Source organism: Cavia porcellus, unplaced genomic scaffold, assembly GCF_034190915.1.
Source record: "Cavia porcellus strain 051 isolate PalLab524CR breed Dunkin Hartley unplaced genomic scaffold, mCavPor4.1 scaffold_24, whole genome shotgun sequence".
NCBI lineage: Eukaryota > Metazoa > Chordata > Mammalia > Rodentia > Caviidae > Cavia > Cavia porcellus.
In genome coordinates, this window is record NW_026947507.1 from 14517873 (window position 1) to 14534250 (window position 16378).

Sequence of the window (16378 nt, forward strand, 5' to 3'; positions counted from 1 at the left end):
TGGCTATGGCTTGCTAAAACCCAGTTCACAATTTACCCTATAAGCAGGAAGACTGCAACCAAACCAGTCTTGCCTTAGAAGTCACAATTTATACTTCTAATTTTAATTTTCCTCAGCTTAGGTCCCAGAAGGATTTATTAAATTTGCTTTGTGGAACCCATTAACTCTAAACTGAATAATGATGTTACTTTAGGCTTAGAATCAGTTGATAGTAAATTCTCTATACACAGGGCACTAGGAATCCTATATTCCTCCGTGACAGAATTTTAAGTCAGTTCATAAATGAAAAGGTTTACTCAATTTACCTAAAGTTATTAGTAATTAACTGACATCAAGAGACTATTGCTTGTCTAGGTGGTGAATAGCAATTGAGAATTCTAGCTAGAAAGGATATTCATTATGTGGCTTAAATTGGGAAGGAGAAAATTCTTTTGGCTTATCAGTAGCTGTTTTATACCCTGGTTTAATGTTGTGGTTAAAATGGGTAACAATGACTTACAAGTAATAGTCTTTTTTTTTTTTCCCGTGGGTTTGGTAGATGGCCAAAACCAAATGAATAGCTTCTGTCTTTAGAAATGATGGGCTATCTAACTTTGCACAGAAGACTTTACAATGAGGTGGATGAGAGCTAGACATATTGGCAGGCAGAGGAGAGATTAAGGTACATCTGAGTACCTGGTTATTGAGTTTGGGACATTTTTATATGCAGAAAAATACATGTTATGACTGTTATAGCAGCTTTGGAAAGATGAGGCTCTGGGCAAAGAGGGGTGGCAAGCACTATCTCTAAACCTGCCTACTAGACAGCTCTGTGATTATACAGACCACTAGCTGGCAGGAAGTACCTGCTCCTTTCTGTAGACTGGACAACTTCCTCAACTTTCTCTGCCCCTTCCTTCTAAATCTTCTAGCATTTGATGCATATTGTGACCTGGGCTGCTGGACTCAGATCACTTCCCTGCAGCAAAGTGGGGGTAAAATCAGGCTGACTCCGGAGGGGAGGCTGAGATCTTGCTATGTTGTACTCTCCACTGGAGCTCACGCAGCCTGGAGGTGGGAGCTGGGTAGCTGTTGGATGGGTCCTTGTCCTTGTTCCTCTGTATTACAGTAAGTGAGCTGCTGTGAGTCCTCTCCGGGTGGTTTTGCCTGACAGGACAGACAACCTGTGTGGTGCAGGGCCTCCCTGCTTCCTCTTTTGGGTTTCTCCTTCCAAAAGCACTTCAGACAGCTCATTTACTTTTCAGCAGGTGAAGAAAGAGCTGCATTTGGAAGTGGGCCAGGGAGAAAGAAAGGTAGTGAGTGAGGATATCAGTGCCCGTGGCTAGGGAGTTCAACAAAGGCACAATTCTCATCTCCCGAAGTGCTAGAGGACCGGTCCCAGCTTGAGGTGCTTGTTTCAGGTATTGTACTCAGGTTTGGTGGTTAAATCTCATGCAACGATTTGGTAGTTTGTGATGAATGTAAACAGACTAAAGCAAGTGTCAGAGGCTGTGGCAGCAGCACATCACATACCCAGACATTTATTTTCTAAGACACAGTTTTTACCCACACTGCTTTTCTTCGCATTTCTTCAGACATTAGCAAACAGCAGCACAGAGAGCCAGGGTAGTAATTCGCCTATTTTCCCAGATTTCCTGTTTAGACCATGTTAAACTCTAATTCGAGGAGAAAAAAACTAGACCAGCTTGCCAAGTGGAGTGACCTGATTCCCGCTGGATCCACGTGTTATCAATTTGAAGTTGTCACTACAAAGCAAGTGTGATGAAGTCTGCCTTTCAGGCTAAAATCAAAGCCCTCGCATGCCTGCCTGGAACTGCTGAGCGAAGCTTGCCCTAATCAGCCGGTCTATATGTAGATTTAGACATCTCCAGGAGGCTGCTAGCCTATCAGACCCAAACTGATTATTCTAATCAAGTGTTTTAATTAAGCACACTTCTTGCCAGGATCACAAGAATGAGGTCTGCTCTCCAGTAGTAATGGGCATTTTCTTTCTTTCTCTTTTTCTTTTGTTATTCCTCACAGTTAGCATTTGGCTTTATAGGGGTGTAGTTAATGTTTTTCTAAAATAGGCCATGGGAGAATCCTCTGTGAAGCATTGGCATTCTGAGTTGGCATTCTGGCCAGTGGACAAAACAGTTTAAAGAAGATATTACCAACTAAGCTGCAGATGAATCAGTACCCCAACAATTGCGTCCTTTTGCATATTCCATGTTAAACACACATGCGATATTTGCTAACCCAAGTTTGAAAGAATATATAAACACACACACGTTGGGTTGGCTTTTATTGGAATGCCTAGATGCAATCTATAGTCATCAAGGTATGGAAAATTCCGGTCACATATAAAGTTAAGAAGGCAAATGAAAAGAACAATACAAATCAGACAAAATTTACATCTCAAAATATCATGAAAGCATTTTGACTGGCTTTGCCTAAAATATTTTGAATATCAATTTCTTTTTTTTTGTAAGCTAATTCTTTTCATTATACAGACCCCCACCCCCCAACTCTTAGAAAAAGATCTTTTGTTTACATATTCCCCAAGGTCACTATTTTTTGTAAAAGCATGTCCAGATCACAAGCCTTTTTAGAAAGAAATAGGCTCATTATACCTACTAACAAGACACTAATTGGGTTGATTTGACTTCATCTAAAATAAGCACCAGGAGAATCTCCAAATCTGTCATTTATCGGTGCCAGTGTAAAGACCAGTCATGTAGAGAAGAGGTTAAGACCTATGATTTCTTTTCCTTTGTGATGTGGTACAAGCTTTTCATGGTCAATACATCGGAGACATTTCTGAGAATTTAGACTCAGAGCCTATTTCACCCAAAAGTACTTACAGCATGCTAAATACAGTCCTGCAGAAGTTCCATCAAACAGAACTGCAAATACCTAAGTTAACAGTTAAAAAATAAAATGTTAAAACAGAACCATGTTTATGATGTTTGAAATCTCATAGTTTTCTAAATTTGGGATCCATAATACTTGTCAGAGGATTTCCAGGATAAAAAATATTAACGCTAATCTGTGCTTTCATTCTAATAAAATATCAGCATTCATTAGAAGATTAATTACTTCGGTATGCTCTACCAAATACACAAAGACAGTAATAGCACTGATACTGTAAATTCAGTAGCTATTTTGAAACTTTCCCAGCCAATCTGTTTAATAAACACGCCTACTGTGCAATTTAGAGTATGTGATACATACAAAGCAGTTAGAAAATTATTTTCAATACATCACTTGAACCTTTATATTTATGACATGTTCACTTGCTATATTTTTTATCACCATTATACATAGAGGAAAACAGTGTGTACTATAGCTCAATGAACTGAGAAATATTTTCTAAAAATATTTTTGTGGCTGAATTTAGTGCTCACGAAACAAATTTGTCCCAGCGGCCGGGCCGGCACAGAAGTGCAGATGGCTCCGCGCTGGTGTGCAGGGTGCGGCTGTCGGGTCGCCTCCCGCTGGGTCTGCCACCCCAGAGGCTGCCATTCAAACCGGCCCCCAAGATAGCTGGGTCGTGCAGGCTAATAGGAGCTTCTGGCTCCCTTTTTTGGTCCCTCTTGCGGACCTGAGGGTCCAAATCCCAGACCAGCAGTGACCCTGACTGGTTCCCGCTAGCTCATTCACCACTGCTGGGTTTTTGCTATCTTTCCTAGATCGAATGACACGTTTATGGTCACAAGGACATCAGATCCTGTCTTCCCCACAAACGTTTCCGAGCATTTGATGCGGTCTGTCTCCTCCATCATGAAATGGAGCATCGAGGACCAGTAATACAACAGTAAAACCCTGTGGTTAATTATAGCAACTCCCCATTGACGTTTAGGCTGAGAGAGGGCCAGAGCAGCCCTCCTCCCTCCTCCCTGTGGGCCTGTGTTTACTATCCTCCGTTACATTCCACCAGCCTCGATTTTCTGATTTTCTACCGTGCCTCCTAGTTGATAATGGCTGAGGACACTGGCTTGATGAAGGCGAGAAGGGAGAGAAAGAGCAGTTGTCTGATTAGCCACCCACTTGGATTGCACTGTCCTGTCCATCTAAGTGATAGAAAGTCGCACATTTTCAACCTAATACAAAAATATTAACACTTCTGGACATTATAGGCATAAGATGTTATATCTCTACAATATAGTAATTTATACTGTACAGCTATAACAGATAACAAAAGGTGCAATCCTTTAAAAAAATCACACAGTTCACATGTTTTTATCATTTTATTTTTAAGTATAAACTTTTTAAACACTTTACATAAATTAACTCCTCTGAGACTAATATTTGATGTACAGTAAATTGTAATTCATATAAAAATCCATAAACAACTTGTCTCACATAATTTACAAAAAAATCAGGGTTTCCTTTGCTTATCAGTGACAAGAATTCTATTTGCCAGTTTTTTCCCCAAGGCAAACCACTTTAGCATTGTAAAATCCATTATTAAATCCCCGGTGGAGCAGAAGTCACTTGTGCCAATGTCCTTTTACAAAGCAGCACAGGGAAAGCGGTTGTCTATAAACAGTAATTTTGTCCCACATTTTAAAATGAACAGAGATATATATCACATCCTATGCAGAGACTACTTCTTGTAAGCAAAAGTTGACAATTCGCTAATATTTGGAAACACTGTATGCATTTTTCTTTTAAACCTTAGTTAAATACAGTGCCTCAAACAGAGGGCCCATAGCAAAATGTTTAGGCCTTTGTTTACCATTTTTTTTCTTTCAATACTTTCAGTCCAACTGAGTGCAGCGATATGCATATGTAAACATATTCTTTAAAGCCGATCACCTTTAAGGTCATTCAGAAAAAAGTTGTCCGTGTGTGTGTGTGTGTGTGTGTGTCTTTTAATAGCAGTATCGTTCTCCCGGAAGGCTCTTCTGTGTCGGAGAGTCCGATTCGGATTGTGCTACAGAAAAATCTGAGCAGGGGGATGTGGTTTAGGCTCAAGAGAAACGCAGCAAACCAGTTCGGTGGTCTTGCCAAAGAGGGTGGCGCGGCCGCCTCTCCGCAGCCTGGTGGCCCGGGGGTTACCTCTTGCCGATCTCGCTTTGTCGGAGGAACTGGATGTTGTTGGCGCTGTCGGCCAGCTCGGGATACTGCTCCACCGAGAGTACATAGTACCCGTCGTAGCCCTGCACCTTGCCGGCGCTCAGCAGCTGGCGCTTCTCGCCCTCCGTCCACAGGCGCGCGCCCTCCTCGCCGTCGCGCACGCGCTGCTGCTCGCGCGCCCAGGCCCGGGCGAGCGCGCGCTGCCGCGCCTGCTCCAGGATGCGCGCCTTCTCCTCGTCCAGCGTCATGCCGTAGCGCACGTGCAGCGCCAGCGCGCCGAACTGCATCTCCACGTCGGCGAACCTGCGAGTCCTGCCGTTCACCACGGTGGTGGACTGAGACACCGTCACGTTGATGCCGTTCTCCAGCGCCTTGCGGCCACTCGTCAGCCGCAGGGTCCCCAGGTCGCTCTCGGGGGTGGTGGTCTTGATGAAGTAGTGCGTGTCCTTGCCCTCGATGGTGAAGTGCAGGTTCTCCAGGTAGAAGGCGTTGTTGAGCACCGCCGCCACCTTGATGCAGTCCTCGTTGGCGATGTTGAGCACGTTGGTCTGCACGCGGCCCTGGCTGACGGCCAGCATGACGCCCTTGCCGATCAGCGACTTGACCGTGGCGAACCACAGCCACGACTGCTCGCCGCCGGTCTTGCGCCTGCTCACCTGCACCTCAGCCATCTTCCCCAGGGACAGGAAGGCCTTGGCTTGCCGTGCCACCTGCTGCTGAACTCCAAAAATAGGCTGAAAAGAGAAACAGGGTAGTTGAGAGGACAGATGTAGTAGCATCAGGTTGCCTGGCAGCAAGGCTTCCTGGTGGCTTCCTCTGTGGCCAAAGACCGGGCTGGGTGGAGAACGCCAGGATGTTTATTAAAACCTCACGTGATTCTTATGAGATGAAAATGTCTACACTGCCTGGTGGGGCGGGGAGCGGGGTGCATTGGAGATCTCCTTCCCTCAAGATGATCCAAATGGATTTTGAAATGCTAAGAGAGGGAACTCCATTACTGTTGCTGAAAACTTTTTTTTTTTTTTTTTTTTTTTAAGTTTCCAACACGGGCAAAATCATCATGTCTTTAATTTTCATTTTTACACCCCGCCCCACTTGTGGGAAACCCTCCACCCCAGCAGCTTTCTCCATGGAAGGTCAAAGAGAAAGCACCAAACAGAATTGGGAAGCCTGGGTGTGCTTGGGGTTGGTCTCTGGGACCCACTTCATGTGCTTTGAAGTGCCTGTGTTCTAATTTAAGTCATCTCTGCCTTCTTGTGAACACGGATTTTAGCTGAAAACCACCAGTGCAAGTGCAGAACTGAAATGTACATGGGTAAGGGACAGTGGGGGCAGCTGGAGGAGAGTATTTATTAATTTAGAAAAACTATTATTTACTGCAGACGTAGAGACTTCATTGGCAAATGTTTAAAATTGGGGTACCTTAACTCAGCCATTTCTTATCCTCCCAGATGTTCATCTGGCTAGTGTTTCCCAGGTGGAAACATCTGTTTCATCTCCAGCAAGAAAGAAACTTTTTGCACTTGGGGCAGCCTCCACGTCTTTGCCTTTGATTCCCCAAGCTATCTTTACTGTGCACTTCTTTTGACAGAGAACATGAACCATATTAAAAGGCTGCTCAGGAAAAAAAGTTGGCATGTCCATTTGTACAGTTAGAGTTAAGTGTTTTCAGGCATGGTGGAAAGTCACACACAATTGGGGCATTCATGTTCGAATGCACCACGAAACTTCAGTATGTCTTCATGGCATTTATCATTGTAGATAGATTTGAAGTTATAAATGTTAAAATAGCTCCCAGACCCTAGAAATTTGATGGTGTTTGCTTTTGAAATGTAAAGGTGACATCTGAAAAACATTGCTTTTATGTTGAGTATGAAATGTATACCAACAGAGGTATGGGCACTGTGGCCTTGTGTATTTTAATCATAATTGGCTTTCTCTTTGCATTCACTGAAAGTATAGGACAGCTGCTAGAGGGAGGGTAGGAATTCATCTTTCTGAAAAACTGTACTCTCCTTATCACTATGGGGTAACCCAGAATTTAATCTCTAATCATCCTTGTGGTAACCTAGAAATCCTGATGTTTTGTTGTGCATTCTCTTCTGAGCTCTAAATGATGGGATTTAAAGTGCTGCATTCTCACATGGCACTTCGATTTTGTAATTTTCCATTCTATTTCTTATTTCTCTCAGCAGATGCAGTCCTCCTGATCTGTTATTTCCAGGAAAATTTACGAATGTCTAGCTGTATATAGAGCCTTATTGGAGGACATTTTATTTTTATTTTTTTCCCCCACGAAACAGTGCTAGTATTTTAGGGAGGGAGAACTCTGTGGCATTGTTTGTGGGCTGTTAACTTGTAATATGTATCTCCTGTCCTCCTGTGTACTGTACCTTTGCCTGCAGGTCCCAGGTGCCATAAATGTGCTTTCATGGGGTTCTCTGTAGAAACTCAGCACTCAGAAATGAGCTTCTTCATTTTATTACCTTTTGATAATGTCTTTCTGTGTTTTTATTACCGTCACTAAAAACAGATTTAGGCCTATTTAACAGGCCCCTGGTTTGTTGAATTGAAATGCAGAGGAAGTGTCAATTTTCCTTTCCAAAAGGGTAAAAAAATATTTTTGGTACAATGTTCACAAAGGTATTTGATTAAATAAGGGTAAATATGACACGAGTAAGCCATTTCCCACCTTTTCAAACTTTTGCATTTGGTTTCTTACCGGTACATCATCCCACTGCTGACTCTTCACAAGTTCGTAGGAAGGTTCTGTTAAATCAAATTTAGGAACAGGGAATCCAGGAATAGCATTGTGCAGATGGAAGCCAAATGTCACCAGCCAGCTGTTAACATCTAGGAGAGGAATGTTCAAAAGGAAAGGTTATAGAGATTATTTTATGCTTTCATAAATTTAAATTCTTACCTCACAAAAAGCCCAATTTCACAAATAATCTGAAAATGAACACTTTTGCCTTCCTCCTACCATTTCAAATCTGCTATTTTTAGATACACGAAGACAATAACCTCAGCAGCAGCACTATGGCAAATACGATGGAAAATGCAGAGTAATAGATACTCAGTTGGATGGGGTGAACTGTCACAAGTGTGAAATTGCATCCTGGGCCAATGGTAGCGATAAAAAGGGTAATAACATGCACGGCAGCATGAAAAAGACATAGTTGTAGAAAATAAATGAAATTTGTTTTGTAGTCAGTAAAGGCTGGTCTTAAATAGAAGTTGTATGTTATTAGCTTTCAAAAGTGATTGCCTAAGGATATGTGGACTTCCACAACGCATTTTCTATTAATAAAAACCCTAAATTGAGAGTATTAAAATGAACAGTTGACTTTTAATCAAAGATGAATGCTAAAAAAGCTGGCAACACTGGCTAAGGATGCAGCAGTTCTGATTACCATCAGGTACCACTTCAAAAGCTCGCTGTGCACAGGTGGAGGCAAACTTTTTGGGGCGAGAACCTGGAAACCTTTAAAATGGTATTTTAAAATATTGTCATGTGACTCCAAAAGCCATTAAGCTCAGAATAAGGCTTTTATTCTATTCTGGAGGTTATAATGTTACAGAACTACTCAGCAGGCTTGCAGGTTTATGAGTACAGTTGGGTGTAGATTATTTTATATATTAAGCACATTGCTGGAAAATTTGAAATTGCATTTCACCTAATATATTTTATGCTGTTCCATCTCTCTTTTGATGTTTTTCAGAAAATGCTGCTATGGCATTCCCTGCAGTCTACGTTGCTAGGAGAGGATGAATTCAGGAGCTGTGGGCTTTCCAGCCTTTCAGTCAGTCTCTGTCAACACCCTTTAAATAACCCGTGGTAAACTGCTTGTCAGAATGATGGAGAGCCGCTCGCTTCCCATTTCCTTCTCTAGGGCACCAACCCTCACCTCCTTGCCAGGCTGGCGGGTCCTTTGTTCAGGCATCATATGGCTACCAACCCAGTGGTATTCTCTCCGTTGTAGTTGTGGCAGTGGTTGTGCTGAGTGATAAATCCCCACATTTTCACATAGCATGGAAGTGGTACATTTTGGGGGACAGTGTGTATAAGATTACAAGGGAGTCTTATTTTGTGGGGAAAATTGTTTCTCCCAAATGTTGGAGTAACAAAGGCAAAACTTCTCTTGTTCTTTGCTTAAGAGAAAAACAGGGTCTCCAGTATTGAAAAGTACCCCCCAAAATAATGGGATTTGAATGTGAATGTGTACTGAAACACCCTGAATAAAAATACCCTGTGGCTGAATCATGGTGCAGAAAGAAGGGACTTGCAGTTCGTTTACATGGAAGAGACCACGACAGCTTTTGGCAGCCTGGGAGGGTGGGAAACAGATGTTCGGTGAAAAGGAGGCAACATTTGGAGAGCTGTCCTGAGAGCTTGAGAGAAGAGACAGCTCAGTGTGTCTCAAATACTGAGGCAGAGAAGAGGAAGCTGAAGTACACACAAGTCAAAAGGAAACGGGAGAACTCAAAGCAAAGGAAAGTCAAACAAAAACTGAGAAAAAGCTGTTCCTCAGGAAGCACAAATATGGCAGAAAGGTTCATGGTATCGTGTAAATAAAGACTGGAAGGCTGTCAGGGATGATCCAGAAGTTGAAGCAGAGGACCTGAAGTGAACGGTAGCTGTTTGGAAGGACCTTGTCTCCGTTTTTCTTGGTTTTGTGGTGGCAAAGGGTGGGAACTGATGTTTTAATCTTGCAAAACTAAGAATAACATGCACTGAACTTGGAATGATGTGAAATGTATAGCCTGAAAATTGCTCCATATTGGTGGTAAAATTAGTGTGCCTTTCGCAGTGTCCCCATGCAGAGCTGCACACAATTGGTGTGAGCATGGTGTGAGAAGATACAGTGAGAACACAAGCAGGATCACTTGCTAAAAAACTCTGGGAGAAACAGCTGTATTGTTCTGAGGTGGTGGTGAGGAAGAGTGGATTAAACATCTCCCAGGAATGAGATATACCTTACAGTGTTGTATTTTAAATTGATTGTCTCCATTAGAAGTTTGTATACATGCTGAGACCCTGCATTACACATTTGTAATGGAGTTACCATGTAATGCAGAATTATACAGGTGTGATAGAAAAACTTGAATGCTTAAAACATGTCATAATAAAAGATACATTGCCACTAATCCCCCTCAAAATCCTCCCTCTTGTTTTAGACGCACTTGTCCTATTCCTGCCACTGTCTGAAGCAGCTCTGGAGGTCCTGAGTGAACACGTTCAGCTGTGCTGTTGTGGCTGCCTTGATAACCTGAACTGATTCAAAGTGTTTACTTTTCATGGTCACTTTTACTTTGGGGAGATGTCAGACGTTGCAGGGTGCTAGATCTGCTGAGTAATGTGGGTGAGGATACACTGTAATGCTTCTATGATTCTGCCTTGTTGTTGGATAGCACTTGGCAGCAACTTATCATATTTTTGATTATACCTTATAAAAGGCATTCATGAAAGAAAACTTTCAGAGCTGCTGCATAAAGTGGCAAGTATATTTGATAGTATTTCATATATTCAGTCCTGGAGACTGAACCTAGAGTTTGTGCATATGAGGCAAGTGCCCTACATCTGAGCTACATCTCCAGGACTAATAAAATTTTATTTTGAGACAGGGTCTTGCTAAGTTGTCCAGGATGGCCTTGACTTGTGATCTTCCTACCTCAGGGTCCAGAGTAGTGGGATTACATGTGTGCCCCTAGACGTGGATCAAAATTTCTTACATTTATGACACAGGCAGGCATTGTTTGCGTTTTCTAGTAGAGGCAACTGCCATAGTTTAGGTGTCCCTATGTTAAGGCTTGGTACTCAGAGTGCAGGAGTTGGGACCATTTGAGAGGTAGGTCCTTGTGAGAGGTCCACAGGTCACATAGTGTATGGCCTGGAAGGGAACTATGGGACCCTGGTCTTTTCTTTTTCAGCTTTTGCTTTTGATGAAGTGAGAGGTTTTCCAAGACGTGCTGCCTTTACTGAGGCCCAAATTGATGAGACCACTTCACATAGACTGGAAGCTCTAAAACCGTGAACCGAAATAAATCTTCCCTTTTTAGAAGCTGTTTCTCATCAGTTTTTCCCCGTGCGCTGGGGCTTGAACCCAGGAACTCTACCAGGATGATCCCCCATGTCTCTTCCCTTAATGATTAGATTCCATTTTGTGGCAAGAAACTTGTTGCCTTGGGCGTTGGCAGGCATAATGGAAAGCAGCTGTGTTTCATTTTTCCTTTGTACTTCTCTAAGATCCAAAAAGGAATAAATGTATTTAAAAGGTTGATTCCAGGTAGTATATTAATTTAATGGTTACAGGAATTTAGCAATTGTAAAAGGAAAAATATGCTTACCTGTGATGTAATCTTTCACATCGTGGATTTTGCTTGCAGGGTTGTTATTCCTAAACATATACAGATTAAATGGGGCTGGGTCTTTCCCAATTCTTTTCCAGATTTCTATGTCAGGTGTTGTCCATCGTCCTGCCAAAATGTCATAATCCCTTTCTCCAAAGTGGATTAATTTAGTGAGTGGGTCATACAAGCCACCGTGAAATCCAATTACCAGTTGAAAGTCAATATTGGAGTCAAAATAGATTTCACCATAGGCAGTGTACTGAATCTGTTTTAGCATAAGCCCATTGCTACTGAAAACAGCCAGTGGTGTCCCTGTGTTGTCTGATGCAATGTAGAATTCATCCCCACTGCTGATTTCCATGGCAAAAAGGTGTCCTTGGAGATCATAATAAAGGGAGGTAATTTCTGAACTTGAATGGTTGTAGACATGAGTAATCCTAGTGGGATAGGTGAGGTCAGCATAAAAAAACTGCAGGTGCTGTCCCAGACTGGTTTTGCTAGAAACTCGCCTTCCCAGACCATCATAACGATAGATCACTGTCCAGCCACTGCCTTTACTGTAAACTCGAGTTAGAAGTCCCTTGGAGCTATACTCAAAGATTTCTGTGCCTCTTTGACGCAGGAAACCATCTTCATCCAACCGATACTGGACATCGCCTAGTCGAGTGATTCTGTCTCGAAGGTCATACCGGAGGGGTGTCAAACGTGCACTGTTGCTTGGGTTCAGTAAATGAAGGTTTCCGTTCAGATCATAGTTGTAACGCCACATAATCTTTTCATTTAGGTAAACTGTTTGCAGCTGTCCATCAACGTCATATTCATAAGCATATTTGGTAGTGTTGGCAAATGGGCCTATTTTAATCTCTCTCTTGGTTACCCGACCCATGTTATCATATTGAATTGTAATCCAGTACATGAGTGACCGGAATATCTCATACTGAATTTCTTTGATGCGGCCATGAGCATCAAAGTGCTTTGTGTAAGTCATCACAGCTGTGGAAATGATTTGGTTAATATCATAATATATAACTCCAAATTTTCCAAACTGTTCAACTTTGCCAGAAATATCATCAAACTGATAGAGATCAATGGGCAGTGGCGTTTCATTGATGACACCCTGCATGCTGGTCACTCGAAAGCTGTTGTCATAGCTATAGTCAAATCTTGCATTTACCATTCCATCTTCACTAAAGCGGAAAATCTGTCTGTCAATCAGGGGTCCAATTTGCCTGTATCTAATGGTGCAAATAAAACCATCGCTCTGGAGGTTTACTGTTTTTAAGACTCCTGCTGTTTCATCATAGGTAAAACTGACTCTGGTGCTGTCGTATAAAATTTCTGAGAGCCTGGTCTGCCTTCTATACTTGAATAGGACCCTCCGACTTGTACCCAGGAAAGCTGTTTGTAAAAGCAGCCCCTCCTCATTGTAGTCTGTGATGATCGAGGCATTGCTTTCTGGGGGGTTGTATATGTTGCGATAGTATCCAATGGACCGGATGGTTTGCATAGTGTGGCGAGCCACACTGGGCATGGTGATGGCAGACAGGCGGTCCCACATATCATATTCAAAGATGTACTGCCGCTGGCTATGAAGCAGAAGAACCATGGACTGTAAAGAAAGAACAAACTGTTACCTAGTGTTTATGAACAGGGAAGTGAAAGAGGATTTAGTGACCATGAATATACAGAAACATTCCGCCTGAGAAAATGATTTTCATTTTAATTGAGTTATCCTTGACCTTACATGTTGTTAACGATTCCCTGCCTGCTTTGCTTGGATGCTTAATTGTAAAGGGTAGTGCAATTAGTGGTTCAAGATTCATAATGTGCTACTTGTCATGATTGTACCATTCTTTTTCTATGCATTCATAGCCAACCAGCAGATTGTCAATGGATTTGGCTAAATCATAATACAGACATGAATAAAGCTGCTTTAAAGACAATATTTCAAGGAGAAAATAGCATGGGGAATGTAATCCTATCCATAATTAGCAATTACATAGTAAGGTGGTTTTTCCCCCTCATTTGATTGAAGAGCCACTCAAATCATGTTTTAATTTCCAGTGTGTTTGGGGGAGGAGCAAAACATTCAAAATATTATTTTATGAAGAAGAGACATAAAATTAGCTCAAAATGGATAATGTATACAACATAAAGCATCAGTGTCAACAAACACTGCTCAGTTAATCACATGATGAATGAGTTATAAATGCCCTTAATAGAAATAAAGATTCAGATGTGATTCCTATAAGCTATCTGTATTGACAATAAAATCTACATTTTGATATTTTGTCAGTACCTAATCTGATTTGTACCTCAAATGCTATCATCATGGTTTCTGGACCAGATATGCTTTGGTGCTAAATTATAAAGTGAATTAATATACAAATAAAAGTAAGCTCTGCATAGGTATGCAAGTAACTGCAGAAAGACGAATGGGCCAACTAGAGAAAAGGTGAACCCTGAGGCTGGTCAAGTGAACCTCAACAACGCTACAGGGCTGGGTAGTTCTCTATGACAAAGCTTATTGCAACCCATGATATCAAATGGAAAGATGGCAGAACAGGAAGGGTGTTTAGGGTGGGAGGCACCCATTGTTCCACCATAGAAATGTAAAATTTTATGTCCAAGGCATATCATTTTCATTTCCCACTTTCTTCATCGGTTTTCATGACTTGGGCTCCAGAACAACTTCTGTGGCCTACTCTAGGGGCAATTTCTGTATGTAGGTTGTTACGATTTGGATTTTAAATGTCCTCCTAAGGCCACGTGTTGCCATGTTGGTCACCAGCCTGTGGCGCTATGGAATGTGGAGGAACCTTCAGGAGGTGGTCTGTTGAAGGAAGGCAGGTCACTGGGGGCTTGACTTTAGAGGGAACACAGGGCTCCGCTCCTTCCTCACCCTGTGCTTCCTGCTGTACCAGCTTAGCTGTACTGCGTGCTCCTGGTCGTGCTGTTCTGAGTCACCATGGCCCCAAAACCCAGAAGCTAAGCAACTACAGAATGAAACCTCTGAAACTGTGAGCCAAAGCAAATCCTCAGATTGCTCAATTTATGCATTTTGTTCCATTGATGGAAACCTGAATTACATGAGTTGTATACTAAATGTCCTGAGAGTTTTAACAGTTTGTATTTTTCCAAAGAAGGCTTGTAATAGTGCAAGTTACAGGAACTGATGCCTAGTTTTATAGTCATTTAGCCTCATATTTGAGGGTGGTAAAATATTATTTAAGATGAACAAGTTTGGCTTTGTGTCACTATTCTGGCAAGGAAATGGAAATTTGGGAGAGACGATGAGAAAGGACTCACTTTTCTGCTTTTCTGTTCTCCACAGATGCATGAAGGTGACCTCAGTTCCTGCCTTTTATTTTTTTTAAATTTTTTTTTTTTGTCTTTTTCTTTTTTTATCGGTACCGGGGATCGAACTCGCGACTGCCTGCTTGCAAGGCAGGCACTTATGCCGCTGAGCTAAATCCCCAGCCCCTGCCTTTTATTTTGACAGCAGCTCTTATCAATGATACATTCCTTGGCTCCCTTTAAATATTTTCCAGCCACCTTATAATAGCTACTATCAATTTTTTTTGGGGGGTCTGGGTACTTAAATTTTTATTACTTTTCCCTGAAATGTACTTAAATTATAAAACTGTTCCAATCTGTTCCTGTCTCACTTGAAAACTGCCTGGGGGCTACTTAGGTTGGAGGGTAAAGTATCTGCCATGTGTCAGGATTTATCACTAGAAAGGTATGTGTAAGGGCTTACTCTATGGTCTCTATGAATAGCCATTTGACAGTAGAATGCTTGGTATGGAGGGAGCTTGTCATCTAACAGGCCTGGCTCCTGGGTGTAAGGGCAAGTCGCTTCTAAGGAGAGGAGACAGGTGGGTTTCCAGAGGAGGGACTGGCTAAGAGGATCCTTAACTAAAATTGGGTTATATCCCACAATGAGCTTTCAATTTGAAACTGGTTCTCAGGAGGACTGGTCTTTGTATGTATGCACTGGGTGGGTCACAGGGTGGAATTAGGTTTAGACTGAGGCATTCTGCAGAGCACCTCTAGTGAAGAATAAGATTGTGAGCAGTGAGCATAGCAATGATGTGCATGAGACTTTTTGGATGACTTTTTGGAAGAGTTACTCTGTGTCATTTTTATATATGGAAAGGTGGAGGCAGTAACTGTTAAGAGTTGAGTTTGTAACTTAAGGCTGCTGTGAAATTGGTAGCAGAGTACTTTGAGATGTGTAAGAACTTCAGACTCAATCATTTTCTCGTGGTAATATTTGTCTCAAAGGCAAATGACACACACACATGAATATGCTTTTTGGTGGATTATATTTCTTCAGAAAAAAATTCAGGGAGATCATTTTTTCCCCTTTTCTTTCTATCTTTTTTCCCTCCTCCTGACCCTAGTCAATACCAAGCCATATATCATACAGCTTAGCATTTTATACCTGTGTGACTAACTCTAAGACTCCACTTCTGGAATTGTATATATTCTTGGGAATGGGAAAAAGCCTCAACTCCAGTGCTTATCTATTATATGCTGAAAAATGGAAAGATATCACAAAGTATCTGAAGGCATAGCTTTCTAAGAAAATAGCTTCTTTGAGTTAATAATGCATAAATAGACCTACATGCTTTTTATGGTTGTATTGAAGCTATGCCAGGAACAACAAAAATCTGACAGCTTTAACTGTGCTAATGTAAGGCTCTTTCTTAAATGAAAGAACCAGCACAGAAATTATTTACAAATGACTTACCAGCTCAAGGTGTAATTTGCGAATGTTGTCAGTGTGTAAGCTTGGCAGGTGGATAGTGTTATTGCTTGTTTGTTTACAGCATAAATCACTTAAAAGGGTCTCAGATAGTAGAACTTAACTAAGGAGAATCTACTTCGCTAATGCAGAAATTCATCATTACTGTATTACTGTGACTGCCATATTGATACTTAGAATAATAAATGGGACTCT

The 16378-nt window shown here is 41.8% G+C and overlaps 1 protein-coding gene across 21 annotated transcripts in view; it reads right to left on the reverse strand.

Annotated features, from left to right (window-relative positions):
- Window positions 1–4840: 4840 nt before the first annotated feature.
- Tenm3 (teneurin transmembrane protein 3) overlaps window positions 4841–16378 on the reverse strand; it is a 2467413-nt gene continuing 2455875 nt past the window's right edge. For all 21 annotated transcript variants that reach the window (XM_063234704.1, XM_063234707.1, XM_063234699.1 and 18 more), the window contains 3 exons: window positions 11410–13021; window positions 7784–7914; window positions 4841–5795 (listed from right to left, as the gene is read on the reverse strand). In XM_063234704.1, coding sequence (XP_063090774.1) covers window positions 5040–5795; window positions 7784–7914; window positions 11410–13021 — 2499 coding nt within the window. In that variant the 3' untranslated portion in view covers window positions 4841–5039. The remainder of the gene's footprint in view (window positions 5796–7783; window positions 7915–11409; window positions 13022–16378) is intronic.